The sequence below is a fragment of the Enhydra lutris genome, unplaced genomic scaffold, assembly GCF_002288905.1.
Source record: "Enhydra lutris kenyoni isolate GAN:26980312 unplaced genomic scaffold, ASM228890v2 scaffoldscaffold30, whole genome shotgun sequence".
Lineage (NCBI taxonomy): Eukaryota > Metazoa > Chordata > Mammalia > Carnivora > Mustelidae > Enhydra > Enhydra lutris.
This window is the reverse complement of record NW_019154114.1, coordinates 18,674,399-18,698,687: the sequence shown is the minus strand read 5'-3', so window position 1 is coordinate 18,698,687 and position 24,289 is coordinate 18,674,399. Positions and strand designations below refer to the sequence as shown.

At 52.8% G+C, this 24,289-nt stretch overlaps 1 protein-coding gene across 1 annotated transcript in view; it reads left to right on the top strand.

The window, feature by feature from the left end:
* Positions 1-24,289, top strand: part of LOC111152933 (coactosin like F-actin binding protein 1) — a 39,061-nt gene that overhangs the window by 5,721 nt on the left and 9,051 nt on the right. Inside the window, exon 3 of the mRNA XM_022511677.1 lies at positions 17,519-17,676. Coding sequence (XP_022367385.1) covers positions 17,519-17,676 — 158 coding nt within the window. The remainder of the gene's footprint in view (positions 1-17,518; positions 17,677-24,289) is intronic.

Here is a 24,289-nt window from a genome sequence, read left to right as displayed (position 1 = left end):
TCCCTCCTTCCCTCCTTCCCTCCTTCCCTCCTTCCCTCCTTCCCTCCTTCCCTCCTTCCCTCTTTCCCTCCCTCCTCTCATGTATATGAGTGGCTTCTTTGCAGGGTACTTTTCTAAGCACTGAGGGTAAATAGAGAAACAGAGAAAGTCCCTGTCCTCGGGGAGCTGATGTTTTATTGTCATTGCCAGGCCTTTCCAATGGCTACATAATATTCTCTCATATAAATGTCACATTATTTAGTGAATTCTTTGTTGATAGACACCAGAATTCTCTGTTGCAAGCAGTTTTATTTTGAAACGAATCCAAGCACCTGGGAATGGATCCAGTTTCGCGTTGGTGTATATCTGAGAGTCAGTGGCTTCCGAGCACCCGTGCTGGAGCCAGGCTGTCTTGCCTTGATCCGGAGCCCTGATGCGCGGTGTGACCTTGGGCAAGTCTCCCAGTCTCCCAGATTTTGTTTCCTCCTCCGAAGGATGGGGATAATGATGGCATGTCCCTCCCGGCGTTGTTGTGGGGATAAGTAGACATGGTATGCCGAAAGCTGGTGCGGCAGCTCCCGGCTCAGAGTCATTGCTCAGAACCGTGGTTATTGCCAACGCAGCGCCTTCTTGAGAGGTGTCGCACATCAGTGAATAGGTTGAAATAAACGCGGAGTGTGAGCCGGTTACCGAAAATGGGCATTCGTGGAGGGCCGTGTCGGCATGAAGCCTGACGGGGTCAGATGCCCCGTGATGTTGGCTAGAGGATGCTCTGGGAGCAGAGGATATTCCCATGATGCTTTGCCAAGCCTTGGGGTCTTCTGCTGAAATCATCACTCACAGAGAAAAGTGGGGTTTGATATTTTTGTCTGTCCAGCGTCTCATCCTTGGGGTGGGGTTGGGGGCGTGGGGGCTTTTCCTATTTTATTATGATCCTGCTCAGCCGAAGTAGCTGACTTGATGCTGCAAGGCCCTGCAGGGAAGGCACGTGACCCAGCCCTGGCCAATCAGAGTAAGCCCTGCCCTCCGTTGACTGATTGGTTCAGGGTTGGGCCCATGTGACTCGTGTCAAGCCAATCAACTCCATCCCTGATACTTGGGACACGAGTTCCCGCGAGATCCCTTTTCCTCTGGGATTCAGAGCTGCAGCAGAAGGAAGGGCCTGGGATTTGCGAGACCCGCGTACCGTGCGGAGCGAGGACCGGTGTGAGGACTCAGGAGCGGAGCCAGGGATGGGGCGTGGGGCCCGGACGGCGTGGCCTGGACTCCTGGGGCCAGCCATGCCTGGAGCTCTCTCCGGGGGACATTTGCTGTTGAAACTCAGGCCGGTGGGGGAGGCTCTTCATGTGGCTCTGAAAGGGCCGCGGCCTGTGGAACCGCGAGGCAGGTGACCGGGACTGGCTAAGGGAGGGAGAGAGTCCAGGCTGGTCAAGGAATGCCAAAGCTCTCCGAGGAGGGCCGGCTCGGGAGCCCGGGCAGATCTCCCCTGGAGATCCCTCCTCTGCGTAGGAGGGGCCGCCGCCCGACCGTGTCCCACGCGCACCGCACCCCACGGGGCAGAGGAAGACCAGGTGGCAGACACGTCAGGGATGGGTTTGGGGTTCCTTTGAAGAAGAACTGTCCTCAAGCTAGAATGAGCGTGGGTGCAGGTAGCGGGGCCCTCCTCGGGGCTGTCAGGAGAGGCTGCCCGACCGCATGGCGTAGACGTGGAAGAAAAGGCTTGGAAAAGGGCCATCGTTGACCACGCACTCACCTCCTCTCTCGCAGCCTCCTTCTCTGGTCTGTTGGACGCCCTGGAAGAGAAGCGGAATGCGTTAGTGTAGGCCTGGGCAGGGCCTACAGGGGCGACAGGATGGTATGGAAAATGGGGGTGTGTTTACTGTTGAAGAAAGTATGATCTAGGGCCTGGATGGCTCGGTCGGTTGAGCGGCTGACTCCTGATTTCGGCTCAGGTCGTGATCTCAGGGTCCTGGGATTGAGTCCCTGCTCAGCAGGGAGTCTGCTGGAGGAGTCTTTCTCGCCCTCCCTCTGCCCCTCACACTCCTCTTGTGCCCTCATGAGATCTCTCTCCTCCAAATAAATAAATCTTTAAGGAAAAAAAAGAAAGAAAGAAAGAAAGAAAAAGAAAGAAAGAAAGAAAGAAAGAAAATCAGATTTATTCTAACACTTGCTCAAGAATAGTAAGGCAGACTTCACTGAGGGGCACTGTGTGACGGGCGTAGGGATCAATACAGTGGAGTTTTGCAACAGGGGAAAGAGACCAGTCTCAATTCTACACTTGATCTTAGCCCAAAGGCCGAGAGGCGATAGAGACCAGTCTCAATTCTGAATACATACGAAGAAAAGGACAAATTTATCATCAAGGAGCCAGGGAGCAAGGTGAAGGTCAGTGGGTAGGGAATTACCAAGAGGAAACGTCAGGGCTGAGGTGGGATTCTGGCTGAACTGACCTGACAGGATCCTTGCTGCAGGCGGGCCTGGCGATCAGACATCACCAGGCAGGTGATGGAGGATAAGGAACCTGATTAGATATAAGGGGTGATCAGACTTGGAGCATGGGGGATCCGGTTGAACTGACTTAGTAGGATTCTTACTGAAATTGGGTAACACACAGAGGAATGCAGAGGCCCAAAAGTTGAGACCTAGTTGAAAAGAGCTCAGAAGACCAGGTTCAAATTTGGTCAAGGACAGACTCTTGGCTGTTGCCAAAGGTACAGGGGTGGGATGCAAATGGAGAAGTCCACTTGTCCGTGGCTTCCGCATGTGTGATGGTACAACACGCGTGTAATCGGTGGTCAAGTTCTTCTGTTCTGCTCTTGGATTTTTTTTTCGCCCTAGCGGCCCCCACACGTACAGATTTCAGAAATTTGAGAGAAGAGGTCAGGAGAGATACTGTCTTGTAGGGTCAAAGGGAATGTGAGGTCAAAAGGAAGTTTGAAATCCATGACTGTGGTTTGAACTTTGTAAAATACTATCAGTCTGTGCATTCGACACACTTTGATTGAGTACCTCCTTTATTCCAAGGACAATGCTGGCTTATGATTTTTAAGTGGCACCTTAAGGCTACTGAGCCATCACCTTCATAATTTTCTGCAATATACAATGTCTCCTTGCCTTCTTTTTCCACACATCTGTCGCTGGGAGGTTTCGAGCTGCATTGCATTGCTTCTTCGTATCATCAGATGTGTGAGCTTTGTGATGGTACATTTGGATTTGCCTCCTGGGTGATATTGGTGCTTGCTTTTGAGTTCTTGGCCTTCCCCTTCCCTGGGGAAGGCTGCTACATGTCCGTTTTCCTGGTCAGTAAGGTGTCCTTTGTTCAGGAAGAGTGTTCACTTCACTGAATTGAGTTTTTGCTCCTTGCAAATCGTTGGGAGTTAATGCAGACTTGTTGGAAGTATGGCTTGGGGACTGAATCCAGGTGTTCCCTGCACCCCCTCATCCCCCCTCATTTCCTTCACCTCATTATATTCTGACCCCCCCCCCCCCACACCTAGAGCATGGAACCCCCTCCCACAGGTCTTTGATACTCTGATTACCAAAATTAGTGGCCATTTCTTTGTCTTTATTCCACTTTATGTCCCTCTAGCATTTGCCAGTGAGCACGACTTACTGAAAACACCCTCTCCCCTCCCTCTGGTTCCCCTGCAAACTCACATACTTCTCCTTTTACGCCCCTTGTCTCTCTTGTTCTCACTTCCTGCTGCTGCTTCTCTTTTCCCTTCCTGCCCCAGAAGTGTGGGTATTTCCCACAGCTCCACCCTTGATCATGGCTTTTCCTTCTCCAGGAAATGTGCCGAGTGCCTACGGTGTGCCCAGCCCCTTGCTGAGTGCGGACTGAGCCTGCCGCCCAGGCCAGGGGCAGCTTTCTAAACCTCACATTAGGTAACATCCACTCTTCTCCCTTTGGAACCTTTGGTGGGTTTTGCACATAAGGTCCAAATGCTTAGAGATGACACGGAGTGCCCCTTATGAGCCCTCTAGTGCACGTCCTCGGCACCCAGGGTTCTGACCTCATGGGTGCTCAGAAACCCAGTAGACACTTTGCATATATCAGCACATCTAACGTTTCTTATCTATGACGGATGTGTATGAAAGGAGTAAGGAGGAGTTATCCCATTTTACTGATGAAGAATCTGACCATTTCCTTGGAGAGTCCAAAGTTGCTTGCTCAAGATGGCATAGTAAACAGACAAACTGGACTTTGAGCCTGGATCTGTGTCCAGCCCCCCCAACTTTGTTCCTGCACTGTCCTGATCCGCTTTGCCTTCCTGGAGGCCTTCTATACATCCGTGAGGGCCCGGGGCGAGTGTCCCCTCTGTTCAGATGCCCTCCTTGCCTTTGCGATGCTCATCACATTCAACTTCATGGCGAGGCCCTGGAGAGAGGGACTGTGGCTGTGGTGGTGGCCTCCTTGGTGGTGAACCCCCACCCATCATGGTTAGCCAGCCTCAGTCTCTTTCTCCCCAAGGGTGTGTCACTCCCTGATGTGGGCCTGTTATGGGTTACTGCGCTTAGCACTTTCTCGAGTCACGTCTGTCATCTGACTCTCCTGCTGAAGCCTGAGCTCCTTGGCTGCAATCCTGGTCTGTCTTGTTCTCAGCTGGACCTTCAGCACCTGGAACAGCACCTGACATTCTCCCCAGATGCTGGTTGAGTATAGATGAATGAGTGACCATCCCCTGCAAGGTTGGAGAGCTGAGCTCGCCCCTGGAAGGCCTGCCATCCCCCTGCTAACCGAGCAGCCTGGTGGCCCATAGGGACGTCTCCCTGGTGGTTGCCTCTGCCAGCGCTGGCCTCTGGCCAGGGTTTCCTGCCTCAGGGCTCCCATAGGGCTGCGTTCCCCACCGACCTAATTTTATGTGTTTGGCTTTTCAAATTCAGCTCCGTGGCCTGAGCAGGGGCAGGTCCCCAGAAGCCCATGTCTGACCTAACGGCAGGGCCGTTCCCTCAGCATTTCATACATCATTTCATCAGTGCATTTTTTTTTTAAAGATTTTATTTAATTTTTCTGAAAGACAGAGATCACAAGGAGGCAGAGAGGCAGGCAGAGAGAGAGGGAGGAAGCAGGCTCCCCGCTGAGCAGAGAGCCTGATGCGGGGCTTGATCCCAGTACCCTGGGATCATGACCTGAGCCAAAGGCAGAGGCTTTAACCCACTGAGCCCCCCAGGTGCCCCATCATCAGTGCATTTTGAAATCAACTTGCTCTCCGTCCTGATTTGCTTCTGGACTTCATTTATGGTCACCTGTCTCATTTTTCCTGTGCCTTCAAATTCCCATAAACATAGCTGCTTGCAATTATGTCATTTTATCATCTCGCAGTCCTGTGGGTCAGAAGTCCAAGATCTGCCTCACAGGGCTAAAGTCAAGTGTCGGCGGGGCTGTGATCTTTCTGGAGGCTCCAGGGGGAGAGTCTGTTTCCTGGCCTACTCCAGCTTCTAGAGACACCCATGGCCCTTGACTCACGGCCCCTCCTCCAGCTTGAAGGCCACCGAGAGTGGGTCGAGTTCTTCTCATGATGCTGTCTCTCTGGTTCTCATTCGCCTGCCTCCCTCTTCCCCCATGTGAGGACGCTTCTGATTATGGCAGGCCCACCCGGATCACCCAGGGTGATCTCCCCACATCCAGATCCTTAACAATCTCATCAGCAAAGGCCCTTTGGTCCTGTTAGCTCACAGCATCATAGGTTCTTGAGATAAGGATGCAAACATCTTTGGGAGCCACTGTTTTGCCAGCCACCGTGATCTAATGATTTCGTGTAATCTACACTCTGGCCCAATTTGGTAAGCCCTATTGTAATTCCCATCCCGCAGATGGGAAAATGGAGGCTCAGAGATGTGCAGACACTGGCCCAAGGTTGCACAGAGGCCCAGTTCTTCTCCTCTCCTAGTATCCGCCTCCCTGACCACCACTCTAGACACCGGGCTGCTTCCCTACACCTGCAACTGAAAATTTTTTTTTAAAACAAGGAGGGAAGGGGCACCTGGGCATCTCAGTCGGCTAAGCATCCAACTCTTGATTTCAGCTCAGGTCATGATCTCGGGGTGCTGGGATGGAGCCCGGCACTGGGGTCCCAGCTCAGCAGGGAGTTGGCTTCTCCCTTTCCCTCTGCCCCAACCCCTTCTAAAATAAATACATAAATCTTTAAAAAAAAAAAAAGAGGGAAGACCACAGGCAAGCTCTTTTCTTCTGCACCCCAGCCTTATCAAGAAATAACTGATGCGTCACTCTCAGGGTGAGGCATATGGCGGGAAGGTTTGATTTACTCGCACTGTGACAAGATCGCCACTGACGTTTCCCGCACATCTGTCATCTGGTATGGATACCATAATGAGAAAGAAAAGAAATTTCTCCTTGTGATGAGAACTCTTAGGATCCACACTCACAATTGCTTTCCACGAGGTCTTTTCTCGAATGCTAACAGACAGACCTAAGGCCCACATCTCTGGCCGGAGGCCCATTTGTGGGAATACGCAGCTTGGAGGCCATTTTTCTGCCTTCCTTGAAGTGGCCAACCCGGGGTGGCCTCTGACAAGCAGCTCGTGATTCCGGTGCCCGGGGTAGAATTCTGACTTTATGATTTTGGTCTAACCCGATGTGCCTGAGAGGTCATCTGAACTGACTATAGCCCAAAAAGGGATGAAAACTACTTTTGGAACCCTCGTGTGCTGCCGGTGGGGAAGGAAAACGGTGGCGCCATTGTGAAGGACAGTTCGACTGTTCCTAAAAAGTTTAAACCTCGCAAGTCTACCTCTTAGTATTTACCCAAGAGGAAACACCAAACCCAAACTTGGAAACACCCATTTGCACAAAGCCCTGTGTATGAACATTGCCAGCAGTGTTATTCCCAATAGACAAAAGGTGGAAACCACCCCAATGACCATCATCTCAGGAAGGACAGACAAAGTGCCTCTCTCCATATCGTGGACTATTACTCAAGCATAGAAGGAAGAAAATACCGATCCATGCTATACGCTGGACAAACCTTGGAGACATTATGCCAAGGGACAGAAGCCAGGCGCAAAAGGCCATGTATTGTATGACCCCATGTGTTCAAAGTTTCCAAAACAAGTAAGTCCGTAGAGCTAGAAGGCAGATGAGTGGTTGGTGGGGTGTGGACAGGGGAGGAAGAGTGACCGCTAGTGGGTATGAGGTCTCCTTTGGGGAATGATGAAATGTTTTGGGATTGGACCTGGTGATCATACTGAAAACCAATGAACTGTACACTTCAAAGGGGATGTGCCTTTTTATGGTATGTAATTGATCTCTCAGTCTTTTTTTAAAAAATATTTTATTTATTCATTTGACAGAGAGACACAGTGAGAGAGACAACACAGTAGAGGGAGTGGGAGAGGGAGAAACAGGCTCCGCGCGGGGCAGGGAGCCCAGTGCGGGTCTCAATCCCAGGACCCTGGGATCGTTCCTGAGCTGAAGACAGAGGCTCAATGACTGAGCCACTCAGGCGCCCCAGTCTCTCAGTCTTTACAATGTGTAGGAGAAAGGGGGGGTGAGCAGGAGGACAGAAATCCAGCAGGGCTGCTGGCAAGCCTGTGTGGAGGCTGGGGTTCAGGGCTGGCAGGGCCCAGAGCGTGGCAGGCCTTGTGGGTCACGGTGACAGCTCTGGGTTTTACTTGAGCATTTTATTCCCATGTCTTCTGTTCTAGAACTTTCTAGCATTTCGCCTTGGTCCTTTTTGTGGTGAATCCCCCAGTCAGCATGTTTTGCTCTGCCATTGTTCCCTCTGTTTCAGAGCTGCCCATCCCCCTGGCGACCCTCCATCCCCAGGGGCCCCTCAGATGCATCAGTGCCCTGGGCCCTCCACCTGCCATGAGCATCTGACCTCCTGGGTTTCCAAACTCCTTGCCACTTCCATTCGCTCTGTGAAGAGTTGACCTTTTGTCTCACGGTCTGGCATTTTTTGCCACCAGTTCTGTGCCGGGCCCCATTCCGAGGGCTTTAGCTATCAGCTCTGATGAGAGTTGATATCCAGAGACCCAGTGCCCAGGGCTGGGCCCTCCTCTCCTCTGATCCAGTGCCTGGCACGGGGCTGGTGCTGGCGATCTGTTTGTCTCATTGCCTGAAACCCTTGCGTCGGAAATGAGCACGTAAAGAAAAATAAAAAGGCGGAGCTTCTGTCTTATATATTCTCATGAGCTAACAAATAAGTGAATGGCTAAAAGTAAAACGCGCCAGCTGTAAGTGTGCTGGCAGACTTGAAGACCGGGCTTTTAACAGCCACAGGGATAAAACCCACTCGTGAGCTCTGTCCCCGTCACTTAGGGGCTCCGAGGCAGAGGTGGGAAAGCCACGCCCCAATCCAGAGAACCGGGGATCGGGGGGAGGCCACTGGGACCACAGTCACTCCGTGGAAGGAGGTGGAGCCGGGGCGCCCGCCTGGGTCTCCTGGCGCTCCCCCAGGCTGCTGAGGTTTGGAGCATGCTTTGTTCCCCTGGGGACAGTGTACTTGGGGACATGAACACGAAAGGTAGCTAGGACCCCACATTACGTATCTCTCGATAGTTCTAGCAACGTTGTGTCGGTCTGCTTTTCCCACGTGCTTTTATTTAAAGGGCACATTTGTCTAGACCAGCCATTCAGCCTGCTCTCTGTCTGCCCACATCTGATCGTTTCTGCCTGTCTGTTCACTCCTGCTCCCTGGGGGACGGAAGCCACACTTTTAAAATCCAGGAAGGGGATTGGTTTTATTTTTCTAAGACAGCATTTCCAGTGAACTGAATGCAGCCGACAGGGGGGACTGGAAAGCTTTCCAGCGGCCATAGCAGAGGGGACCAGAGCTCTTTGTGTGTTCAGGGGTCTGTACCGAGCACGTGCAGTGTGACCGGCATTGTTGTGGGTATTTAATAGAATAGGGGACAAGACTGCTGCCCTCCTGCAGTGTAGGGATGAGCCAACTGTAGGAGCCCTCAGGAGAGCCATTCTGAGCCTTTAAATGCTTATTTTATACGCAGTAATAATAAGTCAGTTATATGCTACTCCAGCCTGTGACACATCAGAGATAGCGAGAATGGCTGGTAAAGAAAGGCATCTGGACTTGCCCCCAGAGGCTGTTGCTCTCACCTGTGGAGTTCTGTCAGAATCTCTCCCCCGAGTTGTTACCATGAGCCCATTTGTCCCTATCTTGTTAGCTGGGCAAATTCTAGGTTGTCCTTCAAGACCCAGATCACACGTCACCTCCTCCGTGAAGCCTGCCTTGATTACCACTGCCCAGGCCCAATTAGCTTCCTTCTTTCTTTGATGTTCTCATTCGCCCTGTGACACCTTGTTGCTAGGGCACTGACGACATTGTGTAATTACACTTTGTTTTTGTCTGCCAGGCTAGACGGGGTATCTTTGGAGGGTGGGGACTGTGTCTTATTCAGCAAAGCCCCCCGCGTCACAGACTGTCAGTCAGAGTTTGTCAGATGACAGACTGACAGCCGTGGAGGACGCAGCAACATGAGTGCAGAGCCGAGCACTACAGGGGAGTTTTGCGCTGGGACAGTCACACGCTTCCCCATCCCCAGGGTGTCCTGCTGCAGGTGCGGGAGACACGGGCACCTCCTTGGGGGAACTGGTTATGGCCTCTGTTCTCTAAGCCAGAAGGTAGAGTTGGGTATTGCACGCAGACTTCCATTTAAGGAAGTAAAAGTAACCATCGAAAAAAGAAAAAAAAAAAAAAATCTTGGTGTCTTGTCACTGGGGGAGAGCCTTCTGCTACCGGGTAATCTGGGTATCCGGATCAGTCCAGTCCCGGAGGGTCCTAGCCAAGTAATCATCTTGCTTTTCCTCTGGCTATCTTGTACTCCATTTTCTCGTGTTCTCCATCAAAGTAGGAAGCTGGGTCATTTGCGTTTAATGAAAATGCAGCGAGTCAGGAATCACTGGAGAAGTCTCCCGCTTCGGGGAACGAGGTCACCGACATCCACCTGCACGCGTACCGTGGCCTCAAGTGCAGGGACCGTGTACGCATGCGCGGTCTCGAGCTTGGCAGCCAGAGCTCCATTCATGCTCTCCGAGCAACCAATACAGCGGGGTTGTATTCCTAGGATAATGGGCTTGCTTCATTATTATTTTTTTTTCTTCTGTGCTTCGTGTTTTCTAAACATTTCTTGAGTGGGACCAGAGGTTTTCGTCGTCCTCGTCATGGTCGTTGTTGTTTTGCCCATGAGGGCAAACAATAAAAATCACCTTGAAAAAGAGAGTGGGTAATATGGGGCTTTTCAGGAATGATAGGTCTCTTCTCTTCAAGGGAGGAACTGGCTGCTGTCAGCCTCAGGCCTCAGTCCCCTCCTCAGGGCACCCAACAAGCCCTCTGTCCTCAGAGTCCCAGGGAGAATGTTTTTTCCACATCCCAGGTCCTGGTCTGTGACTGCCTGGGCTCCCCCCACTGAGCCGCCGGCTGGAAGGGAGGGCTGTCCACTGTCCACTCATCCCCTCGCCCTGGGCAGCAGGATGCACGACTTCTTTCCCATTTCCTCTCGTCCTCGCTCCAGGGAGCTCGGAGCTCGCTTGGTGGAAGCTGACAGCTCAGCTTTTTTGGTGTGTGGGTTGGTTTCTTCCTTACCGAACCTTGTTTGCATAACTTCTTAAGGAGTCTATATAAGGTAAGGTCAGCTTTAGAGCAAGCTGCAATCCTGTCTTGCTCTGGGGCAATTTCCTCCCTGTGTCTCCTTCCCCTTTCTTTTGTCTTTCTCTGAAGTTCACTATTGGGCAGAAATTATGAAATGAGGTGCCTCTCTGTCTCTCTGTTGCCCAGCAGGTGTGCAGTGGTGCCTACTGTGTGCCTGGTGCTGTGGGATGTCACAGTGACCGGACAAATAGAAAAGTAGCTCAGTGGATCCACAGGACATGCACAGAGCGGCCACTCAGGTGGTTAGACCCTGATATTTGCTTATTTGTACTGATGTGCTGACTCTTCTCTACTTCGTCTTCTGTGTGAAATGGAAAAAAAAAAGTGTTCATAGAATTTGTAAACAAATGTATTTGTAAAACAATTGTAAACAAAACCCTCTGGGTTTTGTCCCTTTCCATCCAGGGCTGGCTTCAAGGAGAGGCAGAGGGGAAGAGTAGGGTCCCGTTTGGGAGAAGGTGGGAGTCCTCAGTCAGTGCAGCCTTGCATGGGGTCCACCCAGGTGAGAATGCTGGATGGCGTGGTCAGAATCAGCCTCTTGGTGATTACCTGAGCAGAAGGGAATTTCAAGTTGGGGTGGGAGGGGCAGGGGAGTCCTTGAGAGCTAGGTGGACATTCTGTACTATTTGCAGTTTTTGGGAAAATACAGGGCTGCTTGTTCTGGTGGCTGCAGTGGTCCCAGCGAAGTCTGACTCCTCCTCCTTTTCTTCCTCTGTTCCCATGCCCTGTGTGGTCATCTCTCCTCTTCATGTCTCCTCCCACACCCACCTTGTCCTAAGCACTTAGCATCACCCCCCAGTCCTCCTTCTGTCCCATCTCTCGCTTCTGAATCCCTCCTGCTAGTTCGGCCCCAGACAGAGCTCAGGAGGAGATGGTAAGGAGGAAAGATTGTCAATGGGAGAGAAAGGACAGAAACGCAGGGTGGAGAAGGGGGTGAAGGTAGGGAGGCGTTGTGGAGGAGAGAATGAAAAGTGACCACAGTGACTTTCTGGGCACCTACTTGGTGCCAGATCATGCCAGTGAACTTGGCAATGAGGGCCTCATGTTGTGTATTAACTTGCTCAGTAAATGAAGGCAAGGACCTTGCAGGGAGAAATAGGACACGGAACCAAGCAGGCCCTGCCTGGCGTCTTTCCATCCTGAGCTGACGGGGCTGTAGGGCCACGGGAGCTCTTTCACACCACGAGGCCTCCAAGACCTCCTAGAAGGTCAGGTTCTTTTGGGAGTGAGGTTTATTCATGCCATGTGAATGACTAAGACGTTGGCTGGGTGGGAAGGGGCGGGTGTCCACAGCCTGGACTCGGGGACGAGGCCTGATGTGCAATCAGCCCGGGTTCTGAGCTCGCAGTGCTGTCCAGAGGACAACTGGTGATGGCACGGACAGTCCTCAAGGATGGCGCTCCCGGCCTTGGTTTGTCGCGGGCCAATATCTCCTCCAAGACGGGGCTCTGTGTGATCTCATGATGCATTTGTGATTCCTTGTCAGTGATGTCTCATGTCTTTTTTTTTTTTTTTTAAGATTTTTTTTTTTTTTTTTACAGGAGTCACAAGTTTGCAGAGGGGCAGGGGGGGGTGGGGGGCAAGCAGGCTCCCCGCTGAGCAGGGAGCCTGATGTGGGGCTCAATCCCAGGACCCTGAGATCATGACCTGAGCTGAAGGCAGAGGCTTTAACCCACTGAGCCACCCAGGCACCCCCATGATGTCTCAGGTCTAATGGACGATCCAGAGGTGACAGAAAGGACCCCTGCTACCCTGTGTCACGGCTCCGTAGCTCTGTAGCTCTGTTCTCCGTAGAGAAGAAGAGCGCTTCTCTTCCTTGGGCTGTGGGATTTGAGCGAGGGAGAGTCTTGGGAGGACCGTCCTGATGGTCTTTGGTGATGAGATACTCAGGAGTCCCACCTAGATGCCTCTAAGTCTGTAAATTCTGGATGTGGAGAAGCCAGGCCATACAGGAAGCTCCTTTTCACGATCACTTCCTCAAACTAAAAGAAGTGTGGGTGGGAAGGAAGGGGGTGGGGCTGAACTCAGGGCGCTTCAGCTTCTCTGCCCTTGAGAACTTCCGTTTCACCCCTCCCCTGCCAGGGCTGGTGTGGGCTCTCCTCCCTTCCCCGCTTTCTCTAGATCAGTGCTTCTCAGGCTTTGGAGGCACCAGAGTCCCCCAGGGGCGCGTCCTCCCAGAGCTGGTGAATCAGCAAGTCTGGTCTGGACCCCCAGCAGCCACGGTCCCATGGTTTCCTGGGGGCTGCTGACGCTGCTGGTTCCAGGGGGCCCTCCCCTGGGAACAGTGCTCCAACGGGCAGGGAAAGTGGGTTCTGGCTGCTGACTGCATCCGCATTCTGAGCCTCAGTTTTTTTAGCTGGAAAATGGGCGTGGGAGCAGTGTCGACCACACGGAAACAGTCTTGGGGTAGAGAAATGTGCCAACAGATGTATGCACTTAGAGCGGTGCCTGGCATGTTGTCAGCGCTCAGTAAATGGCTTCTGTTATCCTCAGGACCCTTGTTTGTCTAATCTGCCCACCCCAGTGCTTAGCATTGTGCTTGGCACCTAGTAGGTCCTTGAGCAGTGCTCCCAGAGCAGTGCTCACGAACAGTGGCCAATGCCTGTGTGCCTGCCCCTGCTTTTAAATGCAGAGGAGCGAGCATAAGTGTGGTGGGTGCAGAAAGCCCAAGTAGAGGGAGAAGCGGGGAGGCCACGGTTGGGGCTGGCAGGGCTTGGAGGCACTGAGGCCCCCGCCTGGGGCAGTTTCAGCAGAGAGGTGAGGACCCAGGAGCCACGCCCGGCACAGATCCCCTTTCCTGTAATCCTTACCTCTGCCTCTGGACTGTGCTTTAGGGACGGGGAGGTTTAGAGCTCTGCGTGCATCTGGTCCAGGTCACGGAGCTGGCGTGAAGGTGGGGGTGCTTCTAATGGATTCCAGAGCTTGGCCTGTCAGCCTGGGTGCTGGGGAGCAAAAGGCAGAGGGGGACTAGCTGAGGCAGCAGCTGGTGTAGACGGCTGTGCAGAGGCCTGGGCCCAGCTCCCCCCACGGGGGTTACCCAGAGCTGCAGCCCCAGCTCCGGAGCCTTGGGCTGGAAAGATGTGCCGCGGGCCCTCTGGGGACCGAGCAGCACCATGAGGGTGACAGGCGTCCCCAGTCCCCACGCCCTCCTGGCCAGCTGCCATCATAGTGCACACACACACAGGGGCGTGCACACACATCCAGGCACACATGCGTGCAAGTGCACACTCACGCGTTCTCCCCGTATACGATGCGGCTTTGCTCTGCCTTTCTGGTGGTACACCCACGTTTTCCTGTGAGTGAGCGGGGTGCCCGCAGGAGAAAAGGGGGGGGCTGTTCTCCACTCAGATGCTGCACACGTGTGTTTTGTCAGCCCCGTTTGTCCAGAAGTAGGAAGGTGGCCCAACTCATGACTAAGAACCAAAACTTCCCCCTGCACCAGCCATCTGGAGGTCAGAGCAGGCTCGAGCCTCCTTCAGGGTGAGTGGGGGAGAGAGGCTTCGGGTCGTGTGGGCAGCTCCAACAATGTCGCTCCGACAAACCCGCTTTCCCTTGCAGACTCAGCTGACTTTTCCCCGTCTGGGGCTGTACACATCTGTAAGCATAACATGACTCTTGGATTTTCAAAAATGTCAGCAATCATCTTGGCCACAGCATTGTCAGCTAAGCGCCCAGCAGCCACCTAGGAAAACCCGTCCCTCCTGTCAGTAGAATGTAAATGACATTGGGGCAGGTCCGCTGCCGCCAAGTTCCCCGTGCCCTTGGTTGGGGGGGTGGGGGTGGCGGGACTCACTTCTTGTGCGTCTATCTCATGCCTGGTCCTGGGCTGGTACGTGGGACACACAGCTTGGAACTTCCCCACGTGGAGGCTTTGGCCAGTGATGGGGCGCTGGGGATCCAGCTGCCGACAGGCACCCAAGCCTCCAGGCTTCCAGCGTGGGGATGGGAGACAGAGTGGTTCCCATGGAAACAGGCTGCCTTGGCATGAGCAAGCCGGGAGGCTCCCAGCGTGCAGCCCTGCCTCCCTCTCTGATCAAGGCAGCAATTTCATTAAACACCCTGCCACGGCGTCTGGGTTTCCTCTACCACGGCCGTGCGGCTGCTCAGAGGAGCGTGCTGGCTTCCCATGTGCAGCTCCGGAACTGGGGGAAGGGGGGGCTTCCCCCCAAGGCTGCACCAGCCACGCGTGGCTGCGTACGTTCAGTTCCCCCATCCTGCCACCCACCTGGCAGCTCCGTCCCGTGGCCGCAGCCTCACGGAGGCGTTCTCACCGTGGCCGGGCGGGTTGGGTGCACAGTGTTCCTATTTAATCCTTGTGACTGACGAGGGAGGTGCAGAATCACGCCAACCGGGAAACCTCCCAGATGTGCCTCAGCAGGTGCATGGATGAGCAGAAGGGGGCGTGCCCATACCCGAGAGTATTCTTCAGCCGTAAAGGGGGCACCAATGACACCAATGTGCTGAGTGAAAGAAGGCCACAGATCGTGGGCGTCTGTCTACATGAGATGTCCCGAGTAGGCAGATCCAGAGGCGAAAGGCAGATTTGTGTTGCTTCGGGCTGGGCGGAGGGGCAGGGGAAGGACTGTCATGGGTAGTGGTTGGGTCGCAAAGCATCGTGAGTGTACTAGAGGCCGCGGAATTGTACCCTGTAAAGTAGTTACAAGGATGAGCCTTCTGTTCTGTGGCTTTAACCTTTTACTGTGACCTCTTTTTTAAGAAAAGGAAAGGATGGACCAAAAAAGATCACCCCATTTTACAGACGAGGCAGCTGAGGCTCAGTGCTTGGGGATTAAGTCCAAGTCCTTGAGGATAAGAGCTGGAGCCCTCACCCTGTTTGGGAGTCCCCGGACTTCTGCTTCCTTCCCTCCCGTGGCCAGTCTGCCACCAAGCCCTGTTGATTTGGCCTGTGAAACATCCCTGCGACTGTCCTTCTCTGTCCCCACTGACCCCATGGTCCAGTCCCACAGTGGGTATCCGCCAGACTCCTTTGGCCGGGCAGACACACCCAGGCCACCCAGGCTTATTGTCATGAGTCACCTTGGCCCCATCCCATGACTTCTGAGCCATATCTGTAACACAATGAAGTGCCTGTTGATGAAGATGACAGCAGTGTCCCCTCCCCTGTGGCCCACCTCACAGCATCATTATAAAGCCAACCTGAGACCGTGAAGTATCAGTGTGTTTTATGAACTGTGACTGGTGATTGTGATCCGTTCCCTTTAAGACATCAGTGCCGTGGAGCTGCCTGGCCTGGACCGCAGGGACCAAATCAGGAGCCTGGGACTGGTGGAGAGCTGTGTTCCTTGGCTCCCTCGGGTGCCCATGAGACGGCATGGTTCATAGGCCAGGATTTGCTCAGGCTCTGCTGTTCCCAGCCAGGCAGCGACCTTAACCAGCTTTAGATGGTCTTCCTTACACTCAGAGGGTGTGGGGCCTTGGGTCTTTCTGTAAACCTGTACGCTCTGTGGGGTTCAGCAGGGAGGCACCTGAGAAGTCTGAGGAAGATGCCTTGATTTAAAAAAAGAAAATACACAGAGAAGCCCCCATGTGGTCCTTGGACTCACAGATCAGCGTCACCCAGGAGCCCATCCGAGATCTGTGAGCTCTGAATGTGCATTTTGGGGAGATTCCCAAGTGATTCAGAGACACACACAGATGCTTGTGCAGCACAGCTCTCCACTCTCTTTGGGGACTTGAGAAATCCTAAAGGCAGTAGCTAGAAGCCCTTTGAGAACAGAAGAGCTGAGCCGAGCAGCTAGCCAGAGGTGAACAGCCCAAAGCTGGTACTGGGCAACCATCTCCCATTAGGGACAATGATGAGCTCTCTCCGATAATGGCAATTAAAATACGGACTATTTAGGAACTAAGCTGAGCACAAAATGTTGGTGGAAAATGCAGAGGGTCTTGATTCGATGGGGACACAAACTACCCAGAAGTTCATTCTCAGCTGGGGGCAGTTCCCCCTCCGAGAGGACGCGGGGATATGTCTGGCCACATTTTTGGTTGTTGTAACTGGGATGGGGGGCTGATACTGGTCTCCAGTGGGCGGGGCCCAGGGATGCTGTTCAGGAACCGTGCCTTGAAAGGGCTAGTCGCGACCACTAAGAGTGGTCCAGCCCCAAGAATCAGGAGTGCTGAGGCGGAGAAACCCTAGCCCATCCTATGGGAAACGCACACTCTGCAGGGTCACCTAAAATCTCAAGACTGTCGCCAATATTTTTATAATATTTTATAATGGGCCATCGGAAGGGACAATAATGGAAAAAAGCGTGGTAATGAAACAAAAGATGGATGGATGTGGACCAGTGGGACAACCCCCCCACCCAAGGCCTTTTAATAACAACAGATCTGTAACATGTAACTAGCAGGACACACCCAACGGAACCATACTCAGCATTCTTCATTGCGCTAACCATCCAGCCACGAGCTAGACATGCCCAGTGGTCCTAGAGACATATCCCATGCCAAGATCAGGGCCACCTTGTCCCCCCACCATCCACCCCCCATCTCGGTTCCCATTCCGAGCAGCACCTCGGGGGATAAGAAGACCTGAGGAAGGTCTTGATAAATCAGACCCAGAATCTGAGCCTTCCTTGACCACGTGAGGGATTGGGGGTGGGGAGCTCAGGGTTAATGGCCATTGAGGGCTGTGTTCCCATACCACCATGGCCTTGAAATGTCCACGTGGCCTCGGGAATGTCACTTGTGCCCCTCCGCTCCCAGCTGTGCAATGGGCCTCGGAGCCTGGGGTGCCGTCGCAGGATTGCATGAGGGGATGTTGACCAAGGTCAGTGTTGGGCTCCTGCCGCGCTGCTCTGGGAGCATTCTGGCTCATGGCTCCTCCTTGGGAGCGAAGTCTGGGAATGTTCTCACTGAGCACGGTGCCCTGTTTTTGCTGTTGATGACAGATGACGTCCGGTTGTTTGCCTTCGTGCGCTTCACCACGGGGGATGCCATGAGCAAGAGGTCCAAGTTCGCCCTCATCACGTGGATCGGCGAGAACGTCAGCGGGCTGCAGCGAGCCAAAACCGGTACGGACAAGACCCTGGTGAAGGAGGTTGTGCAGGTTAGTGGTCTTGGGTCCTTTCTGGGTCTGGGCGGGTCACATCCCACCAAGATCACCATCCCCAGGGACGGGGTGGGCTGGGTTGAGTTCCTAGGATGGAAAGCAAGCCACACCACATCTCTGGATCCCCAGAGCCACTAAGGACATGTTCCCAGGGTTGTTGGTGGGGTGCGGGCAGGGGGCTATAGCTGGGTTTGTGATCGTGACCACCACATAATGGAAACGCGGCTGCTGAGGGCCTACCTCTAGGATGGGGGAGGTGATTCGTGAAGAAGGGAGCTGGAAGGATGACCAAGGTGGTGGCCACTGCCTACTTGGATGATGGGTGACGGTGGCTGACTTCCAGTGGTGGCCGTGAGGACACAACGGGAGACTTCGTGCATGTCCTCTAACCAGGGTCTAGCACACGATGGGTGCTAGTAAAAACACCTGTACTCCCCAGCCCTTGCTAGGTTAGTAGGAAGAGGGGTTTTGCCCCTGAGTTTCCTAAGTTTTACGTGGAGGGCTCTCTTGCCAGGTGCTTCTCTGGTCTGGATGTAACCAAAATTGATACCATCAGAAACGTCCGAGATGGTTCATGTGGGGTGAGGGTTTGGGGTCCCACTGAAAAGAGAAAGTCTGATTTCCAGAAAGATAAGGAAGGGAGGTGAGGAAGAGTTCTCTCCTTCCAAAGGGTTCTTCCTTTTGCAAAAGGGTTTCTCACAGCCCATGATCAGAATGTGATATGGGCTTGCTTTCTGAGCAGATAGAGATATTCTTCAGTTGAGTGTGGTGATGGTTGCACAGATCTGAGACTATGTGAAAAGCCACTGAATTGTAAGAACCAAAAACAGAACAAACACAAAAATAGGTCGTATGGTTCGTGGTATCGTGGATTGGATCCTGGAACAGAAAAACTGGTGAAATCGGAACCAGGTCTGGAGTTTAGTTAATGGTAACGTTTCTGGGTCAGCTTCTCTATTGTGCCAGCTTAGCGCAGGAACGTCCGATGTTAGCCAACATGCACATGGAGTGTGGGGTGTGTGGGAACTCCCCTACATCCCTCCTGCAGCTTTTCCGTAGGTCTAAAATTATCCCACAAATAAAACTTGGGCTTAAAAAATCATGTTAGGAAAGAAAAAAGAATTCCCATCCTTGCATTATCGTGGCATGTCTTTTCCATTCTTCCTGCCAGCTCTGGAGGCAAGCTCCCCTGACCCCTGCGCATCTCAGCCCGAAAATCACACTCTAGGTGGGCACCACCCCCCCGCCCCCACCGATGTAATTTCATAAATGATGCTGCTGCAGTCTTTGTCACGAGCATTTTTCTGGTGGCTGAGTGTGCGGTTCGGTGTACTGGTGCACAGTAATGTACTCAGTGTTCCCCTGTTGTTGGCTTTTTGGGCTGCTTCCAGTTTTTATTTTTATAAGTAATGTTCCAACCAACATTTTAATAAATGCAGCTCCTTTGTCTTTCCCACTGAATTATTTCTTTAGGATACGTTTTCAGGAGGTGGGGTTCCCAGAGTCCACAGGTACGAAAATCATTTTTAAAAAGGTCTGAGTTATCAGCTGGTCTTCTCTGAGCAGGTTAGCACCAGGTCTGGGAGACAGTAAGTGTTTATTTCATAAATGTCATGGAGTTCCCATCCTCCCCAGCGTCACTGGCTAACACCCCGGTTCTGGAGAGCCCCCTACTCAGCCCCACAGGCTGTTTTTCTCCAGGTCCGTTTTGGGTTTAATGGTTACCCAGCTTTCAGGGTTCTCCTTTGTGGGAGCAGAATGAGAAATACCCAAGTGCCTGTTTCAGGGCCAAAGGTCTCCTGCTGAATGCCACCTTCCATGCGCATTCCTCTTCCCGCTGGCCAACCTGGACCTGCGCCTTCGTGGCCAGCAGGGAAGGGGGGGCGTGTGGGGAGAGAGCGCTCGCCAGTAGGACGGTCTTTTAAATCTTGCCGGTCTCCTTTTGTCTTCCCATTTAAAACATTATGGTAAAATGCAGTGACATAAAATTGCTCATTTTCCCCATTTTCAAGCGTATGACTCAGTGGTGTTAAAGCACAGTCACAGTGTTGGGCAACCACCATCCCTATCTAGTTCCAGAACGTTTACGTTCACCTCCAAAGGAAACCCCATCCCACGAGCAGGCTGCAGAGTTCCTTTCAGGTCTAGAACTCGGCTCAGTTTGGTTGAGCGAGCCGGGGACAGAGGCTGATCTTGGGAAATAGAATTCTTTGGTGTGAAGTTTCACTGGGGACTGTTGGTTATCATCCATTTGTCCGAATGCTCAAAGACCTTGAAGCAAAAAAGGGGAATTGAGTGGCTTTCTAAACTGGGAAGCGCACGGTTTCCGGACTTTAGGTGTGGCTGGATCCAGGGTTCCAGCAGTAGCTTCCTCTCATCTCTCTTTTCTTTGGGTCTGGCTTCAGTGGCCTCTGTACAGCAGCAACCGTCCAGCTGTGGCGGTTCTTCTGGGTATTGATCGGGAGGAAGAGGGAGCCCTTGGTGTCTGTCATTCCCTTAAAAGGACCCTGATTGGCTCAACTTAGGTCACATGCACATCCCGTGGGCAGGGAGGCGGGGCTTCATGATTGGCAGCTCAGGCATGTTCCCAGGTGTGAAAGGGATGCTGGTAGATAGAAAGGGAAAGTCACCCATGTCCACTGGGGTAGGGGAGCTTGGATGCCCTCTCGAACTGCAAGTGCAGTGAGACGTTTTTGACCTTTACCTTTTGCCTTTGTCACTTCTGCATTTAAAAGGGTTTATTTAGGGGCGCCTGGGTGGCTCAGTGGGTTAAGCCGCTGCCTTCAGCTCAGGTCATGATCTCAGGGTCCTGGGATCGAGCCCCGCATCGGGCTCTCTGCTCAGCGGGGAGCCTGCTTCCTCCTCTCTCTCGGCCTGCCTCTCTGCCTACTTGTGATCTCTCTCTCTGTGTCAAATAAATAAATAAAATCTTTTTAAAAAAAAGGGGGTTTATTTATTGGGGCAGCTGGGTGGCTCAGTGGGTTAAGCCTCTGCCTTTAGCTCAGGTCATGATCTTAGGGTCCTGGGATCGATCCCCGAATCGGGCTCTCTGCTCAGCAAGGAGCCTTCTTCTCCCTCTTTCTCTCTGCCTGCCTCTCTGCCTACTTGTGATCTCTGTCAAATAAATAAAATCTTTTTAATAAATAAATAAATAAAAGGTTTTATTATCCGAAGCTATCCCGATAGCTCATGTGTATGCTACAGTTGCAAATCTACCCATTTGTTACAAACGGTCAATTACGCCGGCGCACTGGTGTCTTTCCACAGTCATTAAAATCATGCTGAGCCTGGTGCACCTGCCAGTTTCCCCTCTGTTTCATAGGGACTCAGAACAGATGTTCTCTAAGGGACCTTCCAGTTGGGCCATTCTGGATCCTGTGGACTGTGGCCCATAGCACTTCTCCACCTGCCTCTTGCCATGATTTCCACGTGAAGAAGAAGTGGGTTGACTGTCAGATTGCCAATAAACCCCCGGGTTTTATTGTAATGAAGCAATAGACCCATATCCTGGTACCTTGCATGAAATGTAGTCGATAGAAATGGACGTAAGAGACACTAGAATCCGAAAAGACCAGTCTTCATGCCCCCACTGCCTGGCCATGGCCAAGTCGCTCTCCCTTCCTGGGCTGTAGTTTCCTTATCTATGAAATGAAGAGTAGAGTGGGTTGACTTGCTATGTCATGTTCCGTTTTGACACACTCGGAAACGTTTTCATTTCAAAAATGTGGTGCTTTTGTCTAGGGCGACGTTCCTTTAAAGGAGCCTCGGCTTACTTCGTCGGGGGAGGGGCGCTGCGGTGCTGTGGGCGGGAGGGCAGCTCTTAGAGTCGGCTGGCCTGGGCTCACCTTCCAGCTACAGCACTTGCTGGCCACCTTGGGTATGTTGCTTACCTTCTCTGGGCCTCAGTCTTCTGAAGTCCAAAACAGGGATAACGCAGTGTCTGCCTCTCACAGTTGAGCAAATAGAGGGAGGTGCTTGGAACCACGTCCGGTAAGGACCTGGACGTGATAGCAACTATTATTCCCAGCTTCCCCTTTTTCTTTGCTTTGCTTTTTTAAGTTTTATTTATTTGACAGAGAGCGAGAACACAAGCAGGGGGTGCAGCAGAGTGGGGGAAACAGACTCCCCGCTGAGCAGGGAGCCCGATGCGGGGCTCGATCCCAGGACCCTGAGATCACGACCTGAGCTGAAGGCAGATGCTTAACCATCTGAGCCACCCAAGAGCCCCCCGGCTTCCCCTTTTCAACAAGACCTTGAGGCCTGGCTCTCCATCTTCATTTTGCATTATTTCCTTAGGAGATAAGTCTGTGGTCGAGCCACGTGGCCTCATTGGCCTGCACATGGCTTGGACTGGAGTCCCCACTGTCAGCACCACCAGAGGTCCCGGCCTTGCTCACCCTTGTCGCTGCCGATGTCAGCCGGTTCATCCCTCCCCCGGGCCTGCTGTCAGGTGCATTAGCAGATGGGGAAACTGAGGCCTGGGGCACTGCTAGGACTTGCCCCAAAGCCCCGGCTCACGAGCAGCAGATCCAGCCTGGAGCTCAGAGGAGTTCAAAGTCAGAAGCTTTGACCGTGGGTCTCTAGGCTGTGCTCTGTGCCAGGCTGAGAAACTGAGATGGGTCCATGACCAGGGGAAAGCAAGACAATCAAGATGGGCTTCCAGGCAAGGCGGGCTGGACAGTGGTGACACCCGGACCAGGGTCCATTGCGGAGGGAGGGGGGCTCTGCCGGATGGACAGCATGCCTGGCCGCCCCACCCCGCCTGTCGCCTGCCGCACAGAAGAGCCCGGCTGGTGCCGGGGACAGAACACCCGGGCCATTGTTCCAGCGCCTATGCAGGATTACGGGGACAATGCAGGCCCCACTGCTAGGGGCCTGCTGTCCGGACTGGCCCAGGCTGTCTTGATTTAGAGCAGACTCTGTCCGTGATGCATGGTGCTGGCCTTGCAGAATGGCTTTATTCATGTGGTCCTTCTATTTATTTTTTAACACCCTATGAAGGCTTACGGGGTGGGGAGACTAGAGGGTCCATCTGCTTTCAGCCTTGGGAAACGAGAGCAGCCGTGTTGCCCCCAACAAGCAGCGGGGACAGGAAGGATGGACGTTTCAGCAATAGCGTGGAACTAATGGCTTAATGGGAATTCTCACGGCTTCTAAACCCCAGGACTGGGGTCAGTGTAAATGCTAGACCTCCTCTCACCCCACAGGGCTGAGACCAGACATAGCTAACACTCCAGCCAGAAGGCCACGTCTGTGTACCACTGTGCTAATAATGCACAAAACAGTAGTTTTATTGTGCCCCCGCCATGTGCTTGGCACTTTGAAGGACATTCCCCTATTAAAATAATTAATTTTTTGCAACAAGGCCGGTTCTGTCCCTATCCCCATTTTATAGATGAGGGGCCTGGGTCCCAGGGAAGCCAAGTCACTTGCTCAGAGTCCCAGTGCTTGGACATGGCGGAGCCCTGCCTGGCGCTCAGACCACCCAGTCCCAGAGCCCCAACATGGTCATCTGTCCCTGCTGCCCATTTCCAAAGTCCTCAGCACCAAGAAAATGTTCTGAGGCCACATGCGGTTTGGAAACCCTACCTCTGTCGATTCACATGGCCCATTAAAGGCTCTGAGAAGTTGTGTGGGAAATAAACCTCTTAGATTTATTTTTAAACTTACTCCATCTTCTTGATGGAGGGCCTTTAAAATAAAAACTGGAAATGGAATATCATTGCTCAGCACTTGATTTAAAAAAAAATGCTGCTGTGTCAAATGGAAAAGATCATGGGCTTAAGGGGGTGTGAGGCCCAAGTTGATCTCTTGGTCCCTTCAGCCCTTTGCTTCGGGACCTCAGGCAAGTAGCTTTATCTTTTGAATCTGTGAAAGAGCTGTCATGAAAAGGAGAGTGTAAATTCCCATGGCGCTGTTGGAAGGATTAAAGAAATACAAGGGGTGGAGAAAGGGTTTCTCTATTTGGGTGACTGGTGAACTTCTATTCATCCTTCAGAACCTTCCTTCTTGGTGAAGGTTTTTCCATTCTCCTACCAGCCCCCTTCAGAATCAGCCGCTCCTTCTTCTGTGTTTCTACTATGATCCCATGAATGACAGATTTCCATGAATTATAAGTAAATGACCCTAGAAGATAATCTCGAGGGCAGGGACCATGGCTGCTTACAGAGCACCCTTGTGCCTAGAGGAGTACGAAAACAGGTGCTAGAAAGTGGAGAAACGAATCTGTTCACATAGGCCTCAGACAGTCTTACTTTTTGTATATTCCTAGAACAGAAGAAGAACATTCCTAAGTGTTCAACAACCGGTTTTGGGATTGTATTAAATTGTGGAAACCAGTTACATGCAGGGAGGGATTTGGGGGTGGACTGGAATTTCCAAACACCGTGCTTCTGTTGCTGTAGCAAGCTGAAGTGCGGCCGCCTGGGTCGGCTGCGAGAACTCACACTCGTCCGTGTCATGAGATTTCTGGAGCTCCTGCCCTCCCTTCAGAATGCTCGCTGCGGCCCAGCTCTCTGGGGACCCGGTACCCTGGGGACTGGCTGTGGCTGCTTCGAGGCTCTCCAGAGAGTGTGAGCTGTTTGTTTTCACCAGGAATGTGGGCGCTTCT